At 44.6% G+C, this 27402-nt stretch overlaps 1 protein-coding gene and 1 pseudogene across 1 annotated transcript; both read right to left on the reverse strand.

The window, feature by feature from the left end:
• Positions 1 to 13091: 13091 nt before the first annotated feature.
• LOC120910668 (oocyte zinc finger protein XlCOF6-like) lies at positions 13092 to 26892 on the reverse strand (the record flags this gene model as incomplete). Its single annotated transcript, XM_040322421.1, has 5 exons — positions 26711 to 26892; positions 23744 to 24312; positions 23213 to 23408; positions 13496 to 14686; positions 13092 to 13419 (listed from the first exon to the last, which is right to left on the reverse strand). Coding segments are annotated over exons 1-5 (2466 nt in total), but the record flags the coding sequence as incomplete, so codon positions are not given.
• Positions 26865 to 27000, reverse strand: LOC120912517 (annotated as a pseudogene).
• Between the last annotated feature and the right edge of the window lie 402 nt (positions 27001 to 27402).

Here is a 27402-nt window from a genome sequence, read left to right on the forward strand (position 1 = left end):
CGTCAATCATCCTCCCTCTCCATAGGCACGCCCATTCCCCGCGGGAGCCGAAATCTATAATGTACGAATACACAGTGAGTACGGGGGTAAGAAAATCGGGACAGGCATACTGTAGCTCGCGCTACAATGCCTGTCTCGATGGTAAAATCGTGTCACTGAGGGTGAACCACCGCTTTAATGATTTTTTATATGATCCGATTGGTTCAGCAGTACAGTGCAACAAAAGTACCCAAGGGTCCCCTGGAGTTTCAAAGCCCTGAATTTCCTTCATCCAATGCAAAACCGACGTCCAGAATGGGCGAATATGTGTGCAGTGCCACCAAACATGCGCATGTGTTGCATGTTCACCACATCCACGCCAACAAAGCGGAGAAGACAGGGGAAAAGCTTTGTGGAGCACCACCGGGGTGTAGTGCCACCTAGTTAGCAGTTTGTAGTTAACTTCAGCAATTTTAGAAGAGAGGGAGGACGTATGTGCAAGAAGCAAAATGGTGTCTCTTTGGGAAGGAGAGAGTTCCCTGTGAAGATCTTTCTCCCAATTGAGCAAAAAATGTGGGGTTCCCTTTGTAGACATATAATGTAAAGCTTTATATAAGAACGAGAGGGGTCTCTCTACCGGTTGATCTTCAATAAAAGCAGATTACACCTGAGTTAAGTCCTCGATGCCCCGGAGGGGTTTTGTCAGAGAGCGGACAAAGGCCACCAGCTGGCGATACTTCCACAGGGTCATAGGTGTAATAAGAGAAGATTCCACAAGGTCTGATAAGGGGGCAGGGCCTGAAGATGAAACAACATGATGGAGTAGCGTAGCGGATCCCAGAGACCAGGCTTGCTGTAAAGGTTGCGTATTTCCAGGTGGGAAATAATCATGCCCAGCCAGGGGCATAAGGGGAGAGTTATATAGCCACTCATGAGACTTACCCATCCTGTCCCAGATCATCAAAGTGGAGTGTGTCAGAGGAGATGTCGTACTAGATAAAGACCTAAACTTCCGTGGAATCCAAAGTTGAGTATAGAGATCCGCCCCACACAAGTCCATCTCCAGTGACACCCACAACTTAGATTGTTTATGGAGCCCTATCTGTGATGTCAGGCGAAGCGCCGTGGGTCTAGATCGGCGGTGAATGAGCTGGTGATTTGATACTTGCTGTTTTTATTGTTATTTCTTGTAAGTGTAACTTTTTAGGGGACTCTAGCTATGACTAAGCACTAGTTTCGGTGCGAAACGCGTCAGAGGGCAGGTTTTATTTTATTCTGCCGAGACTTGTATTTCTGTCCTTCTTTTAATAAAGGCGACAATTTGTTCAGAGTGCGGCTGTCCAGAGACAATTTTGGTTCCTGCTTAACTTTTAAGGGGGAGGGGCTTTTATAATAAATTCAAAAGCATTTTTATGTTTGATGGGGGCTACTATCTCCAAAAATGCGGGGCCTGTAACGCCGTCAGCGTTACTCCTTTCACAGGGAGCGCAGGCTTGTCACTTATGACAGCTGCGCTCCATTCAGACACACGTCCGCGTCACTTCCGGTGCGCGGACGTCTGCGCTCCACGTTGGAACGCGGAAGTGCGTTCCAGCGTGTGGCGCTCAGCTCAGCCACAGCCCGGGCTATTTAAACTCCCGGGAATGGCGGCAGGGTGTTCGGATATTCCTGTTGGACCCTGCCGCCACCTGGGAACCCGGAACAAGCTACAGAGTCCCTGTAGCACCTCTCTCCACAGCACATCTGCTCAGAGACCCAAGACTTCAGTACTTATTGGTGAAGACTCACCACCACTGCTTACTACAGGCAAGATACCACCACCACCTGTGCGGAGTTCCTGGTACAGATTACCTCCTAACCGCAAGTATATCTAAACCACACTACTGCTGTATAAAGATACCATCAACACCTGTGCGGACTTTCCTGGTACAGACTACCTCCTAAACCGCAAGTATATGTAATACCAGCTTGTTATACTGACAGTGATTGCTAGTATATGTCAGGACTGTATCTTTGACTCTATACTCGTTACTACATACTAGCTAGGCATGTGCAATTTTTTAAGTTACGAATACGTTTTCCGTCATTTTTCGTTATTTTAGTTGATTCGTTAACATACGAATGAACGAATGGTTTAGCGCAATTAATAACGAATAACGATATTTTCAAAATAACGAATATGGAAAACAACGAAGATACGAAAGAAGAAAGAAACGAAAACATAGAAACAACGAAAATACCGAACCCAAAAAAAAAAAATAATTACGAAAAACAAAATGAACGAAAATGCAAACTTACTAATATTCGAAGACCGAAAAGAAAACGAAATGCCGAACAAAGACTAAAAAACGAAAATCAAAACTAACGAAAAATAAATTACGGATCTTCGGAAAACTGAAATGAAAACAACGAAAATACAAAATAATGTAAATTAGCTTTCGTTAGTACTGAAATATTTCTGACCAATAGCCACTGAGCGCTGTCCCTTTCCTCTGAAGAGGTTTGTTCCTTCCCCCAATGAGCTTCTTTCTCATTACCTCCTGGCTCATTGTGTCTTTTTCTGTGTTAGACTGCAGTGCATCTACTTTCTAGATTTGTATTTGTAATATCTGACATATTTTAGTTTTCTTCTACGTCAGACTTCATTCTAGACAGGGTGTGTGTGCTAACTAAGACAGTCAAGTCAATCACAGTAAAATCCGAATTACAAAATTACGACGAGTAGTGTGTCGAATAAACGTAAAATGTATTCTAACAGAATTACGAATGCAATAAAATCTACAAAAGTATGTTTTTACAATCAAAGGAAATTAGACATGAAAATACGAATGATCATAAAGCAACGAAAATATATTTCTTTACGAAAATACGAATGCGGCATGATGGAAAATATAATATAAATACGAATAACAAAACAACGAAAATTAAACTAACGTAAAAACGAAGGAACGAATAAAATCATTTTAAAAATACGAACGCGGCAGAATACAAAATATAACGAAAATACGAATCTCGATTCAACGAAAAATAAACTAACAGAAAAAAACAGAAAACGGAAAAAAGAGTGTTACGAAAATACTAAAGAGTACGAATACGATAACTAACGTCTTACGAAATTACGACTCGTTACGAATCACGATAAACGAACAGAAACGAAACAGAAATAAACGAAAATTTTTGCTGTGCACATGTCTAATACTAGCACCAGATACAGCGGAGTTACTTCATATTAATTATACCAGTGTGGTGATATCCTACAGTACCAGTATTTTCTACTACCTTTATTTTGTTGTATTTACCTAGACGAGACTTATCCTTATAGTATCTGGGTTGTGTCCATTAATTAAGCTTAAGAGGAATTAAGCTATTACGCTTATGTTTTTACTTCCATTAGAGGATATGATGATATAACCCCAAACTCTTATTGTTCAGTGAGAGTGAACTGGTGGTGATTTCTGATAAGCCTCTGCAGCTGCGGTCTAAACTCTATATAGACTCTTCTCATTGTCAGGGTCATAACATAATATCCGAACCACCAAAAAATTAAGGATATATATATATATACATATATCTTTAAAATGGATCCAGCTGACCTTGCAAATCATTTAGTTGCACTCTCTCAAAGGGTTGATAATCTTACCACTAACATGAATGAGTTACGTATGCAGAATGATGCTTTAAGAGATCAAAATTTTGCACAAGCCAGGGAAAGACCTGAACCAAAGGCCTGTTCTCCGGAACCATTTTTTGGAGATAGAAAAAATTACAGACAATTTATTAGTTCATGACGATTGATGTTTGAACTACGGCCACGTACTTATCATTCTGATAGGATAAAGATCCTCACATTAATTACTTATCTTAAAGGTGAGCCCAGGGTATGGGCTGACACCTACGTAGAAGAACACGGAGATCTCCTAGGAGATTTTGACACATTTCTTGATGAAATGTCTTTGTTATATGAAGATCCCAACAAACAGTTAACAGCTGAGAATTCAATCAGGAGTCTTAAACAGGGAAGGCGCCCTGTTGAAGATTTTATTTCAGAATTCAAATGTTGGTGCAGAGAAACTCAATGGTCTGATATTTCTCTCAGAAACCAGTTCCGTTTGGGTTTATCTGAGGCCATGAAGGATGAGCTTGCCCGCGTTGACCTACCCACTACTTTGGAAGATCTTATGCACCTCTCAGTGACTATTGATCGTCGCCTTCGCGAAAGAAAGACCGAACGTGCCATTACTTATTCTGTCACTCCCTTCAGGAGGTCTAGATCACCTCCCAAAGATTCTCCAATGGATCTTAGTGTTATTAAAGGACCTTTAACTTCTGCAGAGAAACAGCGCCGCAGAGTTAACAATCTTTGCCTATATTGTTCTGCTCCTGACCATATCGTTTCCACCTGTCCTCTTCTCAAGAAGAATTCAGAAGGTAATTTCTCCCACATTAGTAAATTAAATTCACCCGGAACCATATCTAATCATTATATTTTTGTTCCTCTCACCCTACAGTGGGATCAAGGAAAGATTTCCATTGAAGCAATGGTCGACAGCGGGGCATGTGGCAATTTCATTGACTCAAATGTTGTAAAAGCAAATAAAATTCCCAGTGTGTTAAAGCAGATTCCAGTGTCACTCACATTTATTGATGGTTCTAACTCCTCTTCCGGTCCAGTTACATCTCAGACAGTTCCCTTAACAGTTTCTTGTGCCACTGGCCACACAGAGATTCTCAATTTTGATATTATTTCATCTCCAGTTTTCCCTATAGTTTTAGGTCTACCATGGTTGCATCTTCATCAGCCTACTATTCTTTGGTCCACAAAATCCCTTTCCTTACAGTCTACTTACTGTACAGAATTCTGTTATCCTCCATCTATCATCTCCTTTTCAGAAGTTCATCCTACTAATCTACCAAATTACTTACAAGATTTCGCTGATGTGTTCAGTAAGACTAACGCAGATAAACTCCCTCCACATAGGATTTACGATTGTCCTATTGACTTAATTCCTGACAGTCCTATCCCTACCGCTCGGATTTACCCCCTTTCACAACCAGAGCTTATACACCTAAAAGATTACTTGGATGAGAACCTTAAAAAAGGATTTATAAGGCCCTCCACTTCTTCTGCTAGTGCAGCTCTATTTTTTGTAAAAAATAAGGATGGATCACTTCGACCGATAATAGATTATCGATCCCTCAATAACATCACAATAAAGAATAGATATCCATTACCACTCATTCCAGAACTTATTGAACGTTTACAAACAGCTAAGATCTACACAAAGCTGGACCTCAGAGGTGCCTATAATCTGATAAGGATCCGCTCTGGAGATGAGTGGAAGACTGCTTTTAAAACTCGATACGGGCTTTTCGAGTATTGTGTAATGCCTTTCGGCTTATGTAATGCCCCAGCAACTTTTCAGTGGTTTATTAACGATATTTTTCATGATCTGCTTGACATTTGTGTTGTTATTTACTTGGATGACATATTAATTTACTCTGATACTCTGGAGGAACATCACAAGCATGTGCGTTGGATTCTGGATAGGCTCAGAATTCACTCTCTATATGCGAAACTTGAGAAGTGCGTCTTCAGTCAGACGACTATCTCCTTTCTTGGTTATCAAATCACTCCTGATGGAGTTCAGATGGACCATACTAAAGTGGATTGCATTTTGTCCTGGCCTTCTCCCCAGTCTAGAAAGGCCCTTCAGAGATTCCTTGGATTTTCTAATTATTATAGAAAATTCATTAAAGATTTCTCATTAATTGTGAGACCACTTACTAGTTTAACCAGTTCTAAGATACCTTTCATTTGGTCCAAGGAAGCACAGAAATCCTTTGAAACACTTAAGCTCAGTTACTCTTCAGCTCCCATTCTCCAACTTCCCAATCCAATGTTTCATTTTACTTTGGAAGTTGATGCCTCACATTTTGCCTTGGGTGCTGTACTTTCCCAACGTCCCACATTATCACACCCACTACATCCTGTTGCCTTTTATTCCAGAACTTTATCACCAGCTGAAAAGAACTATCCGATTGGTGAGAAGGAACTGTTAGCAATAAAGGACGCTCTCGCAAACTGGAGACACCTTCTGGAGGGTTCTACACACCCCATCACTATTCTCACTGACCATCGTAATTTACAGCATCTCAAAACTTGTAAAACTCTTTCTGCCCGTCAAGTCAGATGGAGTTTATTTTTTGATCGATTTGATTTTGTCATCTCATACCTCCCGGGTACTCAAAATATTAAAGCAGATTCTTTATCTCGTATGAATGAAGATCAATCCATGGACATTCCACCACTTTCCATTATTCCCTCTAACCGATTCATTGGAACAACTTTGACATTTAATAAGTTGCTCATTCAAACTCTTTCTAAAGACAAATCTCAACTCCCTAAAGGTCTACAACAGCAGTCTAATGGACTATTAACTTTCAACGACAAGATCTATGTTCCACCAAGTTTACAACTCATACTATTAAAACAACTCCACGATGCCCCACTTGCAGGTCATCCTGGTATTAGTAAAACCCTTCTTTTACTGAAGAGAAATTATTGGTGGCCCCATCTGACAAAAACTGTTCACGACTATGTGAGCTCTTGCCACACTTGTGCCATCAACAAGCATTCAAGGAAACCACCCTATGGTTTATTAGCCTCCATCCCAATACCTAATAGACCTTGGGATGTTATATCCATGGATTTCATAGTAGATCTTCCTAGATCAAATGGAGCTAACACCATCATGGTCACTGTTGATATACTAACCAAGATGGCCCATTTTGTACCTTTGAAAAAGTTACCTACTTCTCAAGAAACAGCAAGGGCTTTTGTATCTAATATTCTTAAATTGCATGGTCTTCCATCCCAAATCATTTCGGATCGTGGGTCACAGTTTATTTCCAAGTTTTGGAGAGCCCTTTGCCAAACATTACAAATAGATCATCGTAGGTCTACTGCTTATCATCCCCAAACAAACGGGCAAACGGAACGTGTCAACCAAACACTTGAACAGTATTTGCGCTGTTATTGCACTCATCTTCAAGATGACTGGGTTGACTTACTTCCACATGCAGAGTTTGCATATAACAATGCTTCCAATTCATCTTCTCAGTTTTCACCCTTTTACGCAAATTATGGGTTTCATCCTAATAGTTTACCTTCTACTTTTTTTCCAAATAATGTTCCGGCTGTTGAGAATTTCTTCTCAACCATAAAAAACACTTTAAATACTCTCCGTTCTAACCTAAAAGCTGCTCAAATTAGACAAAAAAAATATTATGACTCTCATAGAACAATATCACCTCCATACAAGATTGGAGATTTGGTATGGTTATCCACTCGGAATCTGCGACTTAATATTCCTTCAAAGAAACTTGGTCGTCAATACACAGGACCTTTCCCAATTTCTCATGTAATAAACAAAAATGCTGTTAGATTACTTCTACCTTCAGATTGGAAGATTCATCCATCCTTCCATGTTTCACTAATTAAGCCTTATAAATCTAATCCCTTTCCAGATAGAGATCCACAACCTCCTCCTCCAATTCAAGTTTTTGGTGAAACTGAATATCAGGTAGAGAAGATTCTTGATTCTAGGAAAAGAGGATCCTCTATTCAATATTTGATTCGTTGGAAAGGCTATTCTCCCACAGATGATTCCTGGGAATGTTCTTCAAATATTCATGCTCCTCGGCTCATTAAGCAGTTTCATCATAAATATCCTAATAAACCATCTCTCACTGGGCGCTCCGGAGGTGCCCCCTTGAGGAGGGGGGTATGTAACGCCGTCAGCGTTACTCCTTTCACAGGGAGCGCAGGCTTGTCACTTATGACAGCTGCGCTCCATTCAGACACACGTCCGCGTCACTTCCGGTGCGCGGACGTCTGCTCTCCACGTTGGAACGCGGAAGTGCGTTCCAGCGTGTGGCGCTCAGCTCAGCCACAGCCCGGGCTATTTAAACTCCCGGGAATGGTGGCAGGGTGTTCGGATATTCCTGTTGGACCCTGCCGCCACCTGGGAACCCGGAACAAGCTACAGAGTCCCTGTAGCACCTCTCTCCACAGCACATCTGCTCAGAGACCCAAGACTTCAGTACTTATTGGTGAAGACTCACCACCACTGCTTACTACAGGCAAGATACCACCACCACCTGTGCGGAGTTCCTGGTACAGATTACCTCCTAACCGCAAGTATATCTAAACCACACTACTGCTGTATAAAGATACCATCAACACCTGTGCGGACTTTCCTGGTACAGACTACCTCCTAAACCGCAAGTATATGTAATACCAGCTTGTTATACTGACAGTGATTGCTAGTATATGTCAGGACTGTATCTTTGACTCTATACTCGTTACTACATACTAGCACCAGATACAGCGGAGTTACTTCATATTAATTATACCAGTGTGGTGATATCCTACAGTACCAGTATTTTCTACTACCTTTATTTTGTTGTATTTACCTAGACGAGACTTATCCTTATAGTATCTGGGTTGTGTCCATTAATTAAGCTTAAGAGGAATTAAGCTATTACGCTTATGTTTTTACTTCCATTAGAGGATATGATGATATAACCCCAAACTCTTATTGTTCAGTGAGAGTGAACTGGTGGTGATTTCTGATAAGCCTCTGCAGCTGCGGTCTAAACTCTATATAGACTCTTCTCATTGTCAGGGTCATAACAGGGCCACTGTGGGAGCCAAATTTTCTCCTTCCCTTGCCAACCTCTTCATGGGGTGGTGGGAGAGGTCTCGCATTTTTGGACATGATAGCCCCCGTCGATTATATACAGTTTTTTACTGTCGGTATATTGATGATCTCCTGTTCATTACGTCCGATTGCGAGGCAGACCTGGATGTCTGGCTCGCATATCTCAATGACAATTCATGTAATCTAACCACTTAAGGACCAGACCAATATGCTGCCTAAAGACCCAAGGTGTTTTTACAGTTCGGGACTGCGTCGCTTTAACAGACAATTGCGCGGTCGTGCGACGTGGCTCCCAAACAAAATTAGCGTCCTTTTTTCCCCACAAATAGAGCTTTCTTTTGGTGGTATTTGATCACCTCTGCGGTTTTTATTTTTTGCGCTATAAACAAAAATAGAGCGACAATTTTGAAAAAAATGCAATATTTTTTACTTTTTGCTATAATAAATATCCCCCAAAAACATATATAACATTTTTTTTTCCCCTCAGTTTAGGCCGATGCGTATTCTTCTACCTATTTTTGGTAAAAAAAAAATCGCAATAAGCGTTTATCGGTTGGTTTGCGAAAAATTTATAGCGTTTACAAAATAGGGGATAGTTTTTTTGCATTTTTATTTTTTTTACTAGTAATGGCGGCGATCAGCGATTTTTTTCGTGACTGCGACATTATGGCGGACACTTTGGACAATTTTGACACATTTTTGGGACCATTGTCATTTTCACAGCAAAAAATGCATTTAAATTGCATTGTTTATTGTGAAAATGACAGTTGCAGTTTGGGAGTTAACCACTAGGGGGCGCTGTAACATTTAGGGATCACTGTGTGAGTGTTTACTAGTGTAGGGGGGTGTGGCTGTAGGAATGACATCATCGATCGAGTCTCCCCTATATCGAGAGATGTCCCCGTCCTCTATATCGGGATCACCCGATCGATGCGCCTCCACAGTGAAGCACGGGGAAGCCATGTTTACACACGGCTCTCCCCGTTCTTCAGCTCCGGGGAGCGATCGCGACGGAGCGGCTATAAACAAATAGCCGCGCCGTCGTCCCGGATCGCTCCCCGAGCGGACCCGACCTCCGCATTTACCGGGGGGGGGTCCCGATCGACCCACGTCTAGGCAGGCACGTACAGGTACGTTGATGTGCCTGTCCGTGCCATTCTGCCGACGTAAATGTACATGAGGAGGTCAGGAAGTGGTTAAATTGTTTATACCACTCGGGGTCTTATGAGCAGGCATTTGTGAAATGGCTGCAGCAATCTCCTCCACCGAGATAGGTGCCTCCAACATATCCCGCCCCTCAGTAGATAAGGAGGGGAGAGATATGTCAGCCAGGTAATCAGTCAGTTGGGTGTCGTCATAATGAACCCTAGAGGTATACAGGTCATTATAGAAACATAAAAAAGGAATCCAGGATATCTCCCGGGTCGTCACTGAAACGGCCTTGGGTGTTAACGATACATGGGATAGAGATGGGGGAGTGTAACGGTCACCACCGTTTACGACCTTCCATCCCAGTCACGACAGCTTATCCGACACACAGACAAACCAGCAGGCCGCCCATTTCCCAGAATAACGAGACTTGCTCCGTGTTCTCTGGTTTCAAATGAAGACAATTTTAATGGTTTCTTCTCAGTCTTATATACAGTACAACCATGTGACAGTATTCAAAGGGACAATGAGATCTCCACCCCCCTAATCACACACTAAGGCTAATTACTTAAACATTCCAGACAGGTCGGCACCGGCCTATAATTATCAAGTCTAATCACTGCACATTCCTTAACTAACAGCATAACAAACAAACCCATCACACACTGAGTTTCCTAGGCAGACGTTTCGTCTCCGCATACAGCTTGACACCTATTCACACCTCTGAGCATCAATAGGTTTTAGACAGTGTTATCACACAATTAAAGGCCTTTCAAAAGCTAGCCTTATTTAACATATTAACAGTCTTCAGAGAGAGATGAGTCACTCTCTATAGACTGGTTGGGGTCACAATTAACCAACATCTTGCAGTGTCTCAAAATCCTGCAATACGAACTATCAGTGATGTCCCATCTCATGTAATACATGAATTATGATTCACTTGCCACCCCATGCCCAAAGGCACAGAGTGGACTCAGACCCAAGAGTTATCAGGGACGCTGACACAGGAGTATCCCCCATCCTCACAAAGTCTCTGGTTGTCCCGGGTCATTCCGTTACAGGGAGTATTCAGGTCTGGTTAGGTATGCCAAGAGACGTCCAGCTTTATTACTATAGAAGCAAAAATAAAAAGGTCTGCAGTCACCGGTGATGCACCTCCCTCCCTATATACATATACAGAAAAAGAGTCGCCCTTGGGACTTTAAATGAGGTGGTCACAGTTTGCCACTGAGTAACAAAAATAGTAACAGTATAAATTATTATTCAAATAGATGTACATACATGAATAATACAGCATAACAGCTCAGCCAATGGATTTGCACATAATAAAGAGAACAGTTAAAATTTATACAAACGTTATACAATGCAGTATATACAAATGCAAGCATCAGAAAACCCGGGTTTCCTGATGCTTGTATAAAATCACAGCATCCAGCACGTCAGGGAAGGGGAATCACCCAGCAAAGAAGATAAGGTGGATTAAACAGCAGTCAGCATGGATTGCAATAAAGGCACAGGAGTGGTGCACAGAGGTCTGGTAGGAAGGCAGTTGGTATTGGCTGCCCTGAGACTATGGACACCATTAGTCATTTCTGCGTCTGTAGGCAGCTCCAAAACGATCATTCAGCCACGCCATGGCCTCCTTGGGGCTGGTGTAGAAATGAGCCTTACCATCATAAATGATGCGCAGTTTGGCAGGAAAGAGCATGGCATAGGACAGACCTTCCGTGCGCAGGCAAGATTTCACTGCGGAAAAGGAGATTCGCTGGCGTTGAACTTCGGCAGAAAAGTCAGGACAGAGATGGTGTTCCCATTAAATTTGAGGGGGCCTTTCTCCCTAGCTAGGCGCAGGATAGCGACTTTATCCTGGAAGTTGAGGATGCGAGCAATAATAGGGCGTGGTGGGGCACCCTCAGGGGGAGGGGTGCGATGAGCACGTTCAATGACATGGGGGAATGAGGGCGCATCTGTACCAAAAATGTCTCGCAACCAGGAATATAGAAATTGTTCAGGATGAGGGCCCTCAGCCCTTTCTGGGAACCCTACAAATCTTAGGTTGTTCCTGCGAGAACGATTTTCCAAATCGTCAATTTTCGCACAATAACTGATAGGGGGATTGACAGTGTCCTCCAGGGAGCTAATACGGTCTTCTGCCTCTCTGGTTCTATAACAGAGGTTCTGGACATCCTGTTTAAGTAGTGAAAAGGCCATGCAAATAGAAGCCGAGTAGAAAGGGAGGCCTTACAGTCCTGGATAGCTAGAATAATGGTGGACAGTGCACATTCAGCAGAGGTAGGAGAATCCACAGACAGGCCAGTCTCAGTGAATTGCTGGGAGTCTTGGGACATCAGGGGGGTCTGATTGAGAGCGAAAGAGGGCAGGAATAGAAGCACTCACCCCTGTAGCATGGTTCTTGTCAGCAGAGGAGGAAGCCTGCAGTGTGTCTGTCTTCCCTGCATGTGTCCCGGCGCCATCTTGCCTCCTCAACCGAGCCAGTTGCTCTGCCGTAGATGGGGGCTGGGGCGGCCTATATTTTACCATTTCAGCCAGCCTGCCAGATGCCCACCTTAGTGGGGAACAGATTGGGAACTTTGGCGAGGAAAACGGACCCAGGATAAGGTAAGGATGTCGGTTGAGAGCCGGAGCAGTGTGTCTATGCGACTGCTCTCTTCACCATCCGGCCACGCCCCCAGAACCGTGATGTCTACTAGACTCTGGTTTGGACAGATTTAAGTGAGTTATTCCTAAGAATTACAGGCCTACAATATAAAACACCAAATTTCCATGCAAAATAATGGTACCGCTTTCAGCAGCAAAAATCTGAAATAATCATACCGCCAGGGAGGTTAAGTGGTGGGGTTAACGCGTTTCGTCCTGGAAGACGACTTGAGAAAACAGACCTCTTGCAAGAGTTTCCACCACAAAATGTACTCAGCCAATCAGAGGGAATGACTCCATTTTTATTTTTCTCCGGCTATCAATGGCCAACACGGTACAACACTTCATCCATGTCTTTGGTGATCTCTGATCTCCTTATGAAGTGTTTCTTACATGATGAAGATCAGCCATGGAGTATATCTGAGGTGTATCTCAGGGTGTGCTTCTTCCCCACATGTCCAGCAACATTCATATACAAGACATTTCCCGCACTCACTAATACACCTCGAGGGTTGTGTGGGACCCCTGATGTACAGGAAGACAGGACTTCAGTGAGGAACATTTCCATCACTCAGGACAGGAAAAAGGCTTCTCCCCCGTGTGAGATCTCTGATGTGTGGAAAGACTGGACTTATATGAAAAACATTTTCCGCACTCAGAACAGGAATACGGCTTCTCCCCCGTGTGCAATCTCTGATGTGTGGAAAGATTGGACTTATCTGAAAAACATTTCCCACACACAGAACAGGAAAAAGGCTTCTCCCCCGTGTGAGATCTCTGATGTGTGGAAAGATTGGACTTTGCTGAAAAACATTTCCCACACACAGAACAGGAAAAAGGCTTCTCCTCCGTGTGAGATCTTTGATGTGTGGAAAGATTGGACTTATCTGAAAAACATTTCCCGCACTCACTAATATTCCTAGAGGGTTGTGTGGGACCCCTGATGTACAGGAAGACAGGACTTCAGTGAGGAACATTTCCCTTACTCAGAACAGGAAAAAGGCTTCTCCCCGGTGTGAGATCTCTGATGTTTGGAAAGACTGGACTTCTGTGAAAAACATTTTCCGCACACAGAACAGGAAAAAGGCTTCTCCCCCGTGTGAGATCTCTGATGTGTGGAAAGACTGGACTTCACTGAAAAACATTTTCCGCACACAGAACAGGAAAAAGGCTTCTCCCCCGTGTGAGATCTCTTATGTATGGAAAGATGGGACTTCACTGAAAAACATTTCCCGCACGCAGAACAGGAAAAAGGCTTCTCCCCCGAGTGAGATCTCTGATGTGTGTAAAGACTGGACTTATCTGAAAAACATTTTCCGCACACAGAACAGGAAAAAGGCTTCTCCCCCGTGTGTGATCTCTGATGTGTGGAAAGATTGGACTTCACTGAAAAACATTTCCCGCACTCAGAACAGGAAAAAGGCTTCTCCCCTGTGTGAGATCTCTGATGTGTGTAAAGATGGGACTTCTCTGAAAAACATTTCCCGCACTCAGGACAGGAATATGGCTTCTCCCCCGTGTGAGATCTCTGATGTACGGAAAGACTGGATTTCTGTAAAAAACATTTCCCGCACTCAGAACAGGAAAAAGGCTTCTCCCCCGTGTGAGATCTCTGATGCATGGAAAGACTGGACTTCTTTGAAAAACATTTTCCGCACTCAGAACAGGAAAAAGGCATCTCCCCCATGTGTGATCTCTGATGTGTGGAAAGCTTGGATTTCTCTGAAAAACATTTCCCGCACTCAGAACAGGAAAAAGGCTTCTCCCCCGTGTGCAATCTCTGATGTGCGGAAAGCTTGGATTTCTCTGAAAAACATTTCCCGCACTCAGAACAGGAAAATGGCTTCTCTCCCGTGTGTAATCTGTGATGTCTGTAAAGACTGGACTTATCTGAATAACATTTCCCGCACTCAGGGCAGTAATATGGCTTCTCACCTGTGTGCAATCTCTGATGTATAAAAAGAATGTACTTCCTTGAAAAACATTTCCCGCACTCAGGACAGGAATACAGCTTCTCCCCTGTGTGTGATCTCTGATGCGAGGAAAGATGGGCCTTCTGTGAAAAACATTTCCCGCACTCAGAACAGGAAAATGGCTTCTCTCCCGTGTGCAATCTCTGATGGGTGGAAAGACTGGACTTCATAGAAAAACATTTCCCACACTCAGGACATGGAAACCTCTTCTGTGCTAGGACAGCACCGTCCCGCACAGTCTGAGGTTCCTCAGGATAAGAGGAATACGATGGTCCGGCACCGTCCCGCACAGTCTGAGGTTCCTCAGGATAAGAGGAATATGATGGTCCGGCACTGTCCCGCACAGTCTGAGGTTCCTCAGGATAAGAGGAATACGATGGTCCGGCACCGTCCCGCACAGTCTGAGGTTCCTCAGGATAAGAGGAATACGATGGTCCGGCACCGTCCCGCACAGTCTGAGGTTCCTCAGGATAAGAGGAATACGATGATCCGGCACCGTCCCGCACAGTCTGAGGTGCCTCAGGATAAGAGGAATACGATGGTCCGGCACCATCCCGCACAGTCTGAGGTTCCTCAGGATAAGAGGAATACGATGGTCCGGCACCGTCCCGCACAGTCTGAGGTTCCTCAGGATAAGAGGAATACGATGGTCCATCTACACTGTGTGGTGCCGGATGGACATTTGAGGTAGTCGGGTTTTCTCCTGGACTATACTGTGTGATGTCCTCATCTTCTACTTTACAGTCTGGAGACAAAGTGAGACAATCCTCTGAGGTTTTCCTCATCTCCCGTCCATCTACTAAAATAGAAATACAAAGATTATTACTAGACATGAGATGATTGGTTCCCCTAAACCAGGACTCCGCCCACATCAGGCAGCTTTGTCTCTGAGGATCTTACAATTCCCCCCTCAAGGTAACTAGTAAATGGGTCCTCTGATCTCCTACCAGATCATTTCTTTATTCATGGACCTTAGTCAGAGAGTGAGGAGACAACGAGAACTGTCTTTTATAGGAGTGACAGTGATGAGGGGATTATAGGATGAGGGTCAGGAGTATGTAATGTACAACATAGAGTATATAGTGCAGGGGTCAGGAGTATGTAATGTACAACATAGAGTATATAGTGCAGGGGTCAGGAGTATGTAATCTACAACATAGAGTATATAGTGCAGGGGTCAGGAGTATGTAATGTACAACAGAGTATATAGTGCAGGGGTCAGGAGTATGTAATGTACAATATAGAGTATATAGTGATGGGTTAGGACTCATGATATTGGTTTTCAGTAATCAGTGGTGGATGAAATGTTTACTGGAGACAAGTTGCAGAGATCCCACACCGCTGCCTCCCATCTCCTGAGACTGCACTCAGTGACTTGGGTCTGAGACTATACAGACATATCCCTCCACCCGGCACAGCCAGCAAATAACAGAGCAAGTAACCCGGGAGAATTGTTCTGTCAGAGATCTCACTAGACCCGGGCATGGGGCAGAAGACCCAAGGTACATACCCCAGGTGTCTAGGTCAAGCAAACCCTATGGTGAAAATCAACATTTTGCTGCCAGCTGAACCCCAGAATCTCCATAAATCCAGTCTAGAGACATAAATTGTGTCTGCAGCACAGAGAAGGAAGATTATCCGAGAGAAATACAGGACGGGGAATACAGCTCAGGAAAGTGACCAGGGGATTACAGGCTGATATCACCCAGTCCCCGCCCTACTCTGGACCAATCAGTGAGCAGTATGGGTGGAGGAATGGATTTAGTGTTAATGACCCACCTGTGCTGATCTCTGTAGGAGTGTCCTCCTCTACGAATGTCCCCGTTATTCCATCCTCCTCCATAGACTGCTGATCATCCCTCACATACGTCTCTTCTTCTTCTTCTGATTTCACCTCAAATTCTATATCGATTGGATCTCCACTCTAAACCAAGAGAATGAGAGAGAATATCATCTGTAAGATATAAACTTACATACAAAATCCACACATCATCTCCACCAGTCCATGTTCTAGATGCTCCGCCCCACCGACCTTGTAACAGTGGGGGATGGTGTGACCTTCCTGTGTGGAATCCCGGGAATACAGAGGACGGGGACATCTCTCTGGTGGGTTTCTGTTGCTGGATGAATCCACCATGGTGTCCTGGTACAGATCTTTGTGTTCTTCCTCCATCACCCCGTCCTCATCATCCTCCTCTTTTATCTCTTCTTTAACCTCAACTTTAGGATCTCTCAGGTTTCCACTCTGAATATAGAATAAAAATGACATCAATGGTAACAATGCAGATAATGTACAGATCCTAATGATACTATCAGTGATTGTTCCTCATCTACCTGATGATGGTGGGGGATGGTGTGACCTTCCTGTGTGGAATCCCGGGAATACAGAGGACGGGGACATCTCTCTGGTGGGTTCCCATTACTGGATCCATCTGTAGGAAACACACACACTGACTGAATACATTGTTTCTATGTGTTTATCAGATGATGGGGGATCTAGGTGGAGCCTCCGTACTGCTCTCTCCTTTACAATAAAGTCTCCTCTTACCCGGTGATGTGAGGGGCGGCTGATTGTCCATCATGACGTCCTTGTAGAGATCCTTGTGTCCTTCTAAATACTCCCACTCCTCCATGGAGAAATAGACAGTGATTATAAAATCAAACACACGTATCATAAGTCCACCTCTTAATAAATGCTCCAACCCGTATTATCGTATGATCCGTTAGTATAAACTGAAAAGGTGAATTAGATGGGAAAAAAATAATTTCCGAAATGAAGAGAATGTTCTGGCCCTGAAGGGGTTAATGTACGACTCCACACTATATATGTGTACATACCTCCCAACTTTCTGAAATGGGAATGAGGGACTTCTTTAAAGTATGCAGGCATAGGACACACCCCCTGACACACCCCTTAATGAAGAATAAAAACTAAAAAAAAAAAATCGGTAAAACCCACAAGTGCATTTTTACCACTAATATTCCTTTATATTGGCTTTTGGAATTTTTACAAATGCAGCAGAAAAATGTAGAAATTGGATGGAAGGTTTAGCACCGGGAAAGACTTTTTGATAGATAAATAGTGCATTTTATATACATGTATATAGATCAGACCAACATGAGGGACACATGAGGAGGAAAGAGGGACTTTGTTGTGAATGAGGGACAGTCCCTCCAAATCAGGGACAGTTGGGAGGTATATGTGTGTATTATCATCTGCTGGAGATAAAAGACGTCACAGTGACTATGGAGGAAGAGGACGGACATGACGGGGTTACTGGGTGTAAATAGAAGATAAGATCTTATTACCTCCTCTGCTACCGATTCCAAAGATGTCTCCTCACTACTTCCTCCCGACTCACCTCTCACCCGGAACTTCCTGTCTGTACCTGACATCACTTCCTGTCTTCCATAGAGACTTCCTATCTCTATGGTAGAAGTGAGAAGATCACCACCTTGAAAAAGCTCAGAGGAACTGCACCCCGGAGAAACTTCTCGTGTGTGTGTATGTACTGTATATCCTTATAGATGGGTCATCTCCACTCCCACCAAGGGGGAGAGAAATATATTACTGCCTAGTCCAGCCTTTCTCTGCCAGGGTTCCTCCAAAGGGTTCTAGGGGTTCCTTGAGCAATGGACAATTTCTGTCTCTCTAACAACTGACATCAATCATCTGTAAGGAGGGCAGTCTTCCCACCGATGACGATGTAAGAATGTCCTTATCCTCTGATCACTGATATAGGAGGGTCCTTCTCCCATTGGTCACCAATGTAAGGGACCACTACACTGACCACTGATATAAGGAGAAATTCCATCCAAACCGTGAGATTGGTCAGAGACTAATTGGTATCATTCTGGGCATTGCCAGACTAGGTCTTGGTGACAGAGTGAAGGGTGGTGCTGCTCATACTATATGTGACCCTCATCTACATCATGGACATCTTCTTCAGCTTCTTAGTAAATAGGATAGAAATCTTCACAATCCTATAGAAGAGGTTGGGGGTCCTGAGTAGTCATAGAAAGGCCCAGCACCCCAATAGTAGAGGAAGAGGTGGTCTGGTGACATGGAGAAGAAGACTCCGGTCAGTCTCTGGATCTCCATCATTGGAAACATGGTGAGACAACAAATACAGCGGGATGGTGGAGGAGATGTTGGTGTCGGTGTGGAAATGGACAGAACACGGGATGATGACACTGAAAGAACAATACGGCTTCATTCTACGATATGTCAAGGAGAGAACCGTACAGGAGAGACTTTTCTCTGTCAGTAGAAGACCCTGATCACTGTATATGATATACTCCTGACCCCTCTATATGATATACTCCTGACCTCTGTATATGATATACTCCTGACCCCTGTATATGATATACTCCTGACCCCTGTATATGATATACTCCTGACCCCTGTATATGATATACTCCTGACCCCTGTATATGATATACTCCTGACCCCTGTATATGATATACTCCTGACCTCTGTATATGATATACTCCTGACCTCTGTATATGATATACTCCTGACCCCTGTATATGATATACTCCTGACCTCTGTATATGATATACTCCTGACCTCTGTATATGATATACTCCTGACCTCTGTATATGATATACTCCTGACCTCTGTATATGATGTACTCCTGACCCCTGTATATGATATACTCCTGACCTCTGTATATGATGTACTCCTGACCCCTGTATATAATATACTCCTGACCCCTGTATATGATGTACTCCTGACCACTGTATATGATATACTCCTGACCCCTGTATATGATATACTCCTGACCCCTGTATATGATATACTCCTGACCCCTGTATATGATATACTCCTGACCCCTGTATATGATATACTCCTGACCCCTGTATATGATATACTCCTGACCTCTGTATATGATATACTCCTGACCCCTGTATATTATATACTCCTGATCACTGTATATGATATACTCCTGACCACTGTATATGATATACTCCTAACCCCTGTATATGATATACTCCTGACCTCTGTATATGATATACTCCTGACCTCTGTATATGATATACTCCTGATCACTGTATATGATATACTCCTGACCTCTATGATATACTCCTGACCTCTGTATATGATATACTCCTGACCCCTACACTCTAGGCCCATTATTCAGGGTTACCTCTAACCGGATGACCTGTGAAGGCTTTTAACCACTTCCTACCCGGTCTATAGCAAAATGAAGGCCGGGAAGTGGTTCAATTATCCTTACTGGCGTGTTTGCGCGCCCTAGGGGGTCAGTCAGTCTGACACACCACAACACCTTTGACGGAGACTCCTTACCAAGTGATCTACTGTGTCCAATCACGGCAGATCACAGTGTAAACAGCAAGAGCCGTTTATCGACTTTTCCTCACTCGCATCTAACAGACGAGAGTAGAGGAGTGCCGAATCGGCTGCTCTCCTGACAGGGAGGTCTGTGCTGATTGTTTATCAGCGCAGCCCCCCCCCCCCCCTTGTGGATGCCCATCCAGGACCACCAGGTATGCCACCCTGGACCACCAAGGATATGCCGAGCAATGCCTGCCAGTGCATCAGTGATGCATATTGGTGCCACCCATCAGTGGCCATCCATGTTGCCTATCAGTGCTGCATGTCAGTACCCATCCGTGCCATCTCATCGGTGCCGCCTTATCAGTACCCATCAGTGTTGCCTATAAGTGCCACTTATCAGTGCCGCCATATCAATGCCCATCAGTGAAGGAGAAAACATTCATTTACAAAATTTTATAACAGAAACAAAGAGAATTTTTTTGTTATTATTATTAATTCGTCACGTTCCATTCGCTTAGATGCGGCATTCGTTATTTCGGATAATTCATATCTTCGGATAAATTCATATTCATTACGTTCATCAACAGCTAAATTTGATGAGAAAATTCCGATACCGATAATTTGTTAGTTATTATTTCGGATTTTCACATTTTGAATTTCCGGAGAAACCAGATACGCTTAAATTAGGCTAAGATACGAGCGGCGTAAGTCTCCTACGCCGTCTTATCTTAGGGTGTATATTTACGCTGGTCGCTAGGCGCCACTTTCGTTGTTTGCAGCGTCGAATATGCAAATGAGCAAGATACGCCGATTCACGAACGTACGTGCGCCCGTCGCAATTAGTTACGCCGTTTACGGTAAAGATAAAGCTGCTCCCTAGGTGGCGCAGCCCATGCAAGGTATGGACGTCGATACAGGCCTATCTTTTTACATCGTTTGCGTAAGTCGTACGCGCATAGGGCTGTGCGTAAGTTACGTTCACGTCGTAGGCAGTGTTCCACGTATCTTAGGCATTCTATCCGACGCATGCACCGTTCGTAAAAAAAAACGTCAAATACGTGGGGTCACACTAAATTTAGATAAAACACGCCCACATCATCCACATTTGAATTAGGCGGGCTTACGCCTGACCACATACGCTACGCCGCCGTAACTTAGGGCGCAAGTTCTTTCTGAATACGGAACTTGCGCCCTAATTTACTAGGTGTAACATTATCTTTCACAATATAAAAAAAAAAATTGGGCTAACTTTACTGTTGTCTTATTTTTTATTCAAAAAAGTGTTTTTTTTTCCAAAAAAAAGAGCGCTTGTTAGACCGCTGCGCAAATACGGTGTGACAAAAAGTATCGCAATGACCGTATACAAAAGTATTTAATGTTTGGGGGTTTTAAGTAATCCGACTCCCCGCGGGGAATGGGCGTTCCTATCCAGAGGGAAGATGATTGACGGCCGGCTCTGGCGCGTCACGCTTCTCCGGAAATAGCCGAAATAGGACTTGGCTCTTCACGGCGCCTGCACATAGTCTGTGCGCGGGCGCCGTATAGCGCCGTGAAGAGCCGAGACCTACTCCGGCTATCTTCAGGGAGCGTGACGTGCCATAGCCGGCCGTCAATCATCTTCCCTCTGGATAGGAACGCCCATAACCCGCGGGGAGTCTGAATCTTCACTATAGGATTAAACAGTGAGTACGTGGCGAAAAAAATAAATAAAGGCGTACTGTAGCTCGCGCTACTATGCTTAATTTAATGCTAGAATGTTGTCACTGAGGGTGACCCACCGCTTTAAGTGGTTAATAATCAATTCCACTTCTATATCCCGGGGGGAAGGACATGAAAGAAAAAAAAACACAAGTACCATAGTGCTCTCTGCTTCTGAATTTATTATAAAAGTTACACTTACAATAAAACCAGGAAGTATCAGATCACCAGCTCACTCACCGCCGATCGACATTCACATTAGATTTTATTAATGATTGATTGTAATAGGTTTATAAAGTGATATAAGCTCATGAAATGTGGGAGGGGTAACTCGGCTCGTTGGTCTAGGGGCAGCTTCTACTTTTCAGAGGTGCGATATCCTTCTCTGTACAATCCGTGTTTTATTGATTGCATGGAATATTGGAATTTTCTGAGATTGTGGATTTGGGGTTTTCATGAGCTGGAAGCCACAATCCTCACAATGATGACAAATCACGGCTTGAACCCTCTTGCTTTGCATGTAATGAGTCTCTCTCATATGTTACTTTCACCTCTTAAAGCGGTAGTTCCCCCTCAAAAAAAGTTTTACCCTTAGATTGATGCTCATTTTGTGAAGGGGAATCAGCTACCCTGTTTCCCCAAAAATAAGACCTACCCTGAAAATAAGACCTAGCGTTATTTTCCAGGAGGGCTGCAATATAAGCCCTACCCTGAAAATAAGCCCTAGTTTAAAATGCTTGTAAAATCCTGTAATCCACTCTATTACAGTAGTATATGATGTACAATGTGTGTGTTTCTGTAATATAAATGCGGGAAAGAGAGCTCTGGCGGGTCACAGAAGCGCAGAATGGCGCTATAACAAAGGTATTTGGCACAGTTATATTACAGGAACACGCACATTGTACATTATATACTACTGTAATAGAGTGGATTGTAGGATTTTACAATCATTTTAACTCAGATCACACTGGGAATTCCTGGCAGGGAGGGAGAGGAGGAGAGAAGACAGCACATTACATGGTAAGACCTACCCTGAAAATAAGCCCTACTGTGTTTTTTGTTGGCATAATTAATATAAGACCCGGGCTTATTTTCGGGGAAACACGGGTAGTTGTTTTAAAATCGAAGCTGTACTTACCGTTGTAGAGAGCGATCTTCTCCGCCGCTTCCGGGTATGGGCTGCGGGACTGGGCGTTCCTTCTTGATTGACAGTCTTTCGACGGTCGCATCTATCGCGTCACGATTTTCCGAAAGTAGCCGAACGTCAGTGCGCAGGCGCCGTATAGAGACGCGCCGACGTTCGGCTTCTTTCGGCTACTCGTGACGCGATAGATGCGACCGTCGGAAGCCTGTCAGTCAAGAAGGAACGCCCATACCCGAAGAGGCGGAGAAGATCGCTCTCTACAACGGTAAGTACAGCTTCGATTTTAAAACAACTAGTCGATTCCCCTTCACAAAATGAGCCTCAATCTAAGGGTAAAACTTTTTTTGAGGGGGAACTACCGCTTTAAGTTGCATTAGTGAAATAAATGAACTTTTGCACCATATTCAAATTTTTCGAGTTTCACCCGTATATTAGGGTGTGCTTCTTCCCCACATATCCAGCAACATTCACATACAAGACATTTCCCGCACTCACTAATACACCTCGAGGGGTTGTGTGGGACCCCTGATGTACAGGAAGACAGGACTTCAGTGAGGAACATTTCCATCACTCAGGACAGGAATACGGCTTCTCCCCCGTGTGAGATCTCTGATGTATGGAAAGACTGGACTTCTGTGAAAAACATTTCCCGCACTCAGAACAGGAAAAAGGCTTCTCCCCCGTGTGAGATCTCTGATGTTTGGAAAGACTGGACTTCTGTGAAAAACATTTCCCGCACTCAGGACAGGAATACGGCTTCTCCCCCGTGTGTGATCTCTGATGTCTGTAAAAACCGGCCTTTACTGAAAAACATTTTCTACGCTCAGGACAGGAATACGGCTTCTCCCTGTGTGAGATCTCAGATGTGTGGAAAGATAAGTCTTCCGTGAAAAACATTTCCCGCACTCAGGACAGGAAAAAGGCTTCGCCCCCGTGTGTGATCTCTGATGTGTGGAAAGACTGGACTTCACCGAAAAACATTTCCCGCAATCAGGACAGGAAAAAGGCTTCTCCCCCGTGTGAGATCTCTGATGTGTGGAAAGATAACACTTCTGTGAAAAACATTTCCCGCACTCAGGACAGGAAAAAGGCTTCGCCCCCGTGTGCGATCTCTGATGTGCGGAAAGCTTGGATTTCTCTGAAAAACATTTCCCGCACTCAGAACAGGAAAAAGGCTTCTCCCCCGTGTGAGATCTCTGATGTGCGGAAAGCTTGGATTTCTCTGAAAAACATTTTCCGCACTCAGAACAGGAAAATGGCTTCTCTCCCGTGTGTAATCTGTGATGTTTGTAAAGACTGGACTTATCTGAATAACATTTCCCGCACTCAGGGCAGTAATATGGCTTCTCACCTGTGTGCAATCTCTGATGTATAAAAAGAATGTACTTTCTTGAAAAACATTTCCCGCACTCAGGACAGGAATACAGCTTCTCTCCTGTGTGTGATCTCTGATGCGAGGAAAGATGGGCCTTCTGTGAAAAACATTTCCCGCACTCAGAACAGGAATACGGCTTTTCCCCCGTGTGCAATCTCTGATGTGTGGAAAGACTGGACTTCACAGAAAAACATTTCCCACACTCAGGACATGGAAACCTCTTCTGTGCTAGGACAGCACCGTCCCACACAGTCTGAGGTTCCTCAGAATAAGAGGAATACGATGGTCCGGCACCGTCCCGCACAGTCTGAGGTTCCTCAGGATAAGAGGAATACGATGGTCCGGCACCGTCCCACACAGTCTGAGGTTCCTCAGAATAAGAGGAATACGATGGTCCGGCACCGTCCCGCACAGTCTGAGGTTCCTCAGGATAAGAGGAATACGATGGTCCGGCACCGTCCCGCACAGTCTGAGGTTCCCCAGGATAAGAGGAATACGATGGTTTGGCACCGTCCCGCACAGTCTGAGGTTCCCCAGGATAAGAAGAATACGATGGTCTGGCACCGTCCCGCACAGTCTGAGGTTCCTCAGGATAAGAGTAATACGATGGTCCGGCACCGTCCCGCACAGTCTGAGGTTCCTCAGGATAAGAGGAATACGATGGTCCGGCACCGTCCCGCACAGTCTGAGGTTCCTCAGGATAAGAGGAATACGATGGTCCGGCACCGTCCCGCACAGTCTGAGGTTCCTCAGGATAAGAGGAATACGATGGTCCGGCACCGTCCCGCACAGTCTGAGGTTCCTCGGAATAAGAGGAATACGATGGTCCGGCACCGTCCCGCACAGTCTGAGGTTCCTCAGGATAAGAGGAATACGATGGTCCGGCACCGTCCCGCACAGTCTGAGGTTCCTCAGGATAAGAGGAATACGATGGTCTATCTACACTGTGTGGTGCCGGATGGACATTTGAGGTAGTCGGGTTTTCTCCTGGACTATACTGTGTGATGTCCTCATCTTCTACTTTACAGTCTGGAGACAAAGTGAGACAATCCTCTGAGGTTTTCCTCATCTCCCGTCCATCTACTAAAATAGAAATACAAAGATTATTACTAGACATGAGCCGATTTGTTCCCCTAAACCTGGACTCCGCCCACATCAGGCAGCTTTGTCTCTGAGGATCTTACAATTCCACCCTCAAGGTAACTAGTAAATGGATCCTCAACTTAGCTTATTTTTGCACTTTATAGACTCAGTCAGTGAAAAGTTTACTTCATAATCTGAACCAATCAGTGAGCAGTATGGGTGGAGGAATGGATTTAGTGTTAATGACCCACCTGTGCTGATCTCTGTAGGAGTGTCCTCCTCTATAAATGTCCCCGTTATTCCATCCTCCTCCATAGACTGCTGATCATCCCTCACATACGTCTCTTCTTCTTCTGATTTCACCTCAAATTCTATATCGATTGGATCTCCACTCTAAACCAAGAGAATGAGAGAGAAGATCATCTGTAAGATATAAGCTTTATTATTCGGACATCACATAAGCAGTGGCGGCCGGTGGTAATTTTTTTTGGGGGCGGAAAACAGCATGAATCTATTATTCATATAGGGGGTTGCGTGGAGAAAGGAGGGGGCGGTGCCCGGGAATCCCTAATGGAAGGACCGCCACTGCACATAAGAAATCCACACATTATCTCCACCAGTCCATGTTCTAGATGCTCCGCCCCACCAACCTTGTAACAGTGGGGGATGGTGTGACCTTCCTGTGTGGAATCCCGGGAATACAGAGGACGGGGACATCTCTCTGGTGGGTTTCTGTAGCTGGATGACTCCTCCATGGTGTCCTGGTACAGATCTTTGTGTTCTTCCTCCATCACCCTATCCTCATCATCCTCCTCTTTTATCTCTTCTTTAACCTCAACTTTAGGATCTTTCAGGTTTCCACTCTGAATATAGAACAAAAATGACATCAATTTTTTTTCTATTGAAAAGCCTATGGCGTGCAAAACACATTCAAAAACTCCACCAGGTGCAAAAAAAATGTGCACACACATAAAGAGTGACACAAAAACGTGCAACAGGTGCTACGTCAATCACTCCTCCATGACGAAGGACCTGACCCTGATCCCCCGGGGCGTTAGGCTCCAGACGGGGACTGAGGTACTCACATGGTCCGAGCAGCCGAAGCCGACACGGACCCCATTCTTTGGAGAGCCTGCCGAAAATGAACCCACCCAAGTACTTGGTGGGGCTCCCCCGAAGCGAGACCCCATGAGAGCAAGCGAACTAAGCCAGAAGGTCATGTCCACCCACTCCCAAGACGTTCAGGGCTGGCCCGAGGACCCCCACCCTACTAATCACACTGTGACAATAATGTGAAACCAAACAAAAAAAGACAAAGTGACGCACACAGGGATAAATAAAAAGAGAGTGGGGGAGAAGGAAGATGAGGGGAGTGAGTGGAAAGTGACCATCGTGCAATACGATGGCCGGCCCTCCGGCCAGGAAACAAAAATTCCTCTGGTCCCAGCCCTAGAGACAGGTGGGAAAAAAGTGTATATGGTGACATGACCTAGGTGCCAACCTGACCAACACCCCCCATCCCAGTCAGGAAGGTAGGAGCTCTGAGAGATTGGGGAGAGCTCACGCCAACAGGCTACTCCCACTACTCCCATCCCTCCCTCCTAATCACGTTCGGGAAATACTAACCGCTCCCCAGGTGGGAAGGAGGAGCCAGTGTTCTCTCCCCAACAACTGTCCAGGGCAGGCACCACAAAATCCAGGCCAGAAGGCCAGGGACTCGACCCTTCAGCTTCGACCGCATGTTTCTCCGTCCCGATCAGAAGGCTTTCACCTCCACGCCAGCAGGTTCTGTATCTGCCAACCGTCATCCCTTTCCACCTGGCTGTGTATTAGGGACGGTTAGCATAGCGCCACCTACTGGCAACTGATAAGAACAGATACTACACTTGATCTTAGCCAAAAGGCAGAGAAGCGATAAAAATGACATCAATGGTAACAATGCAGATAATGTACAGATCCTAATGATACTATCAGTGATTGTTCCTCATCTACCTGATGATGGTGGGGGATGGTGTGACCTTCCTGTGTGGAATAATCCCGGGAATACAGAGGACGGGGACATCTCTCTGGTGGGTTCCCATTACTGGATCCATCTGTAGGAAACACACACACTGACTGAATACATTGTTTCTATGTGTTTATCAGATGATGGGGGATCTAGGTGGAGCCTCCGTACTGCTCTCTCCTTTACAATAAAGTCTCCTCTTACCCGGTGATGTGAGGGGCGGCTGATTGTCCATCATGACGTCCTTGTAGAGATCCTTGTGTCCTTCTAAATACTCCCACTCCTCCATGGAGAAATAGACAGTGACATCCTG

This window comes from Rana temporaria, chromosome 8 (genome assembly GCF_905171775.1).
Source record: "Rana temporaria chromosome 8, aRanTem1.1, whole genome shotgun sequence".
Taxonomy (NCBI): domain Eukaryota; kingdom Metazoa; phylum Chordata; class Amphibia; order Anura; family Ranidae; genus Rana; species Rana temporaria.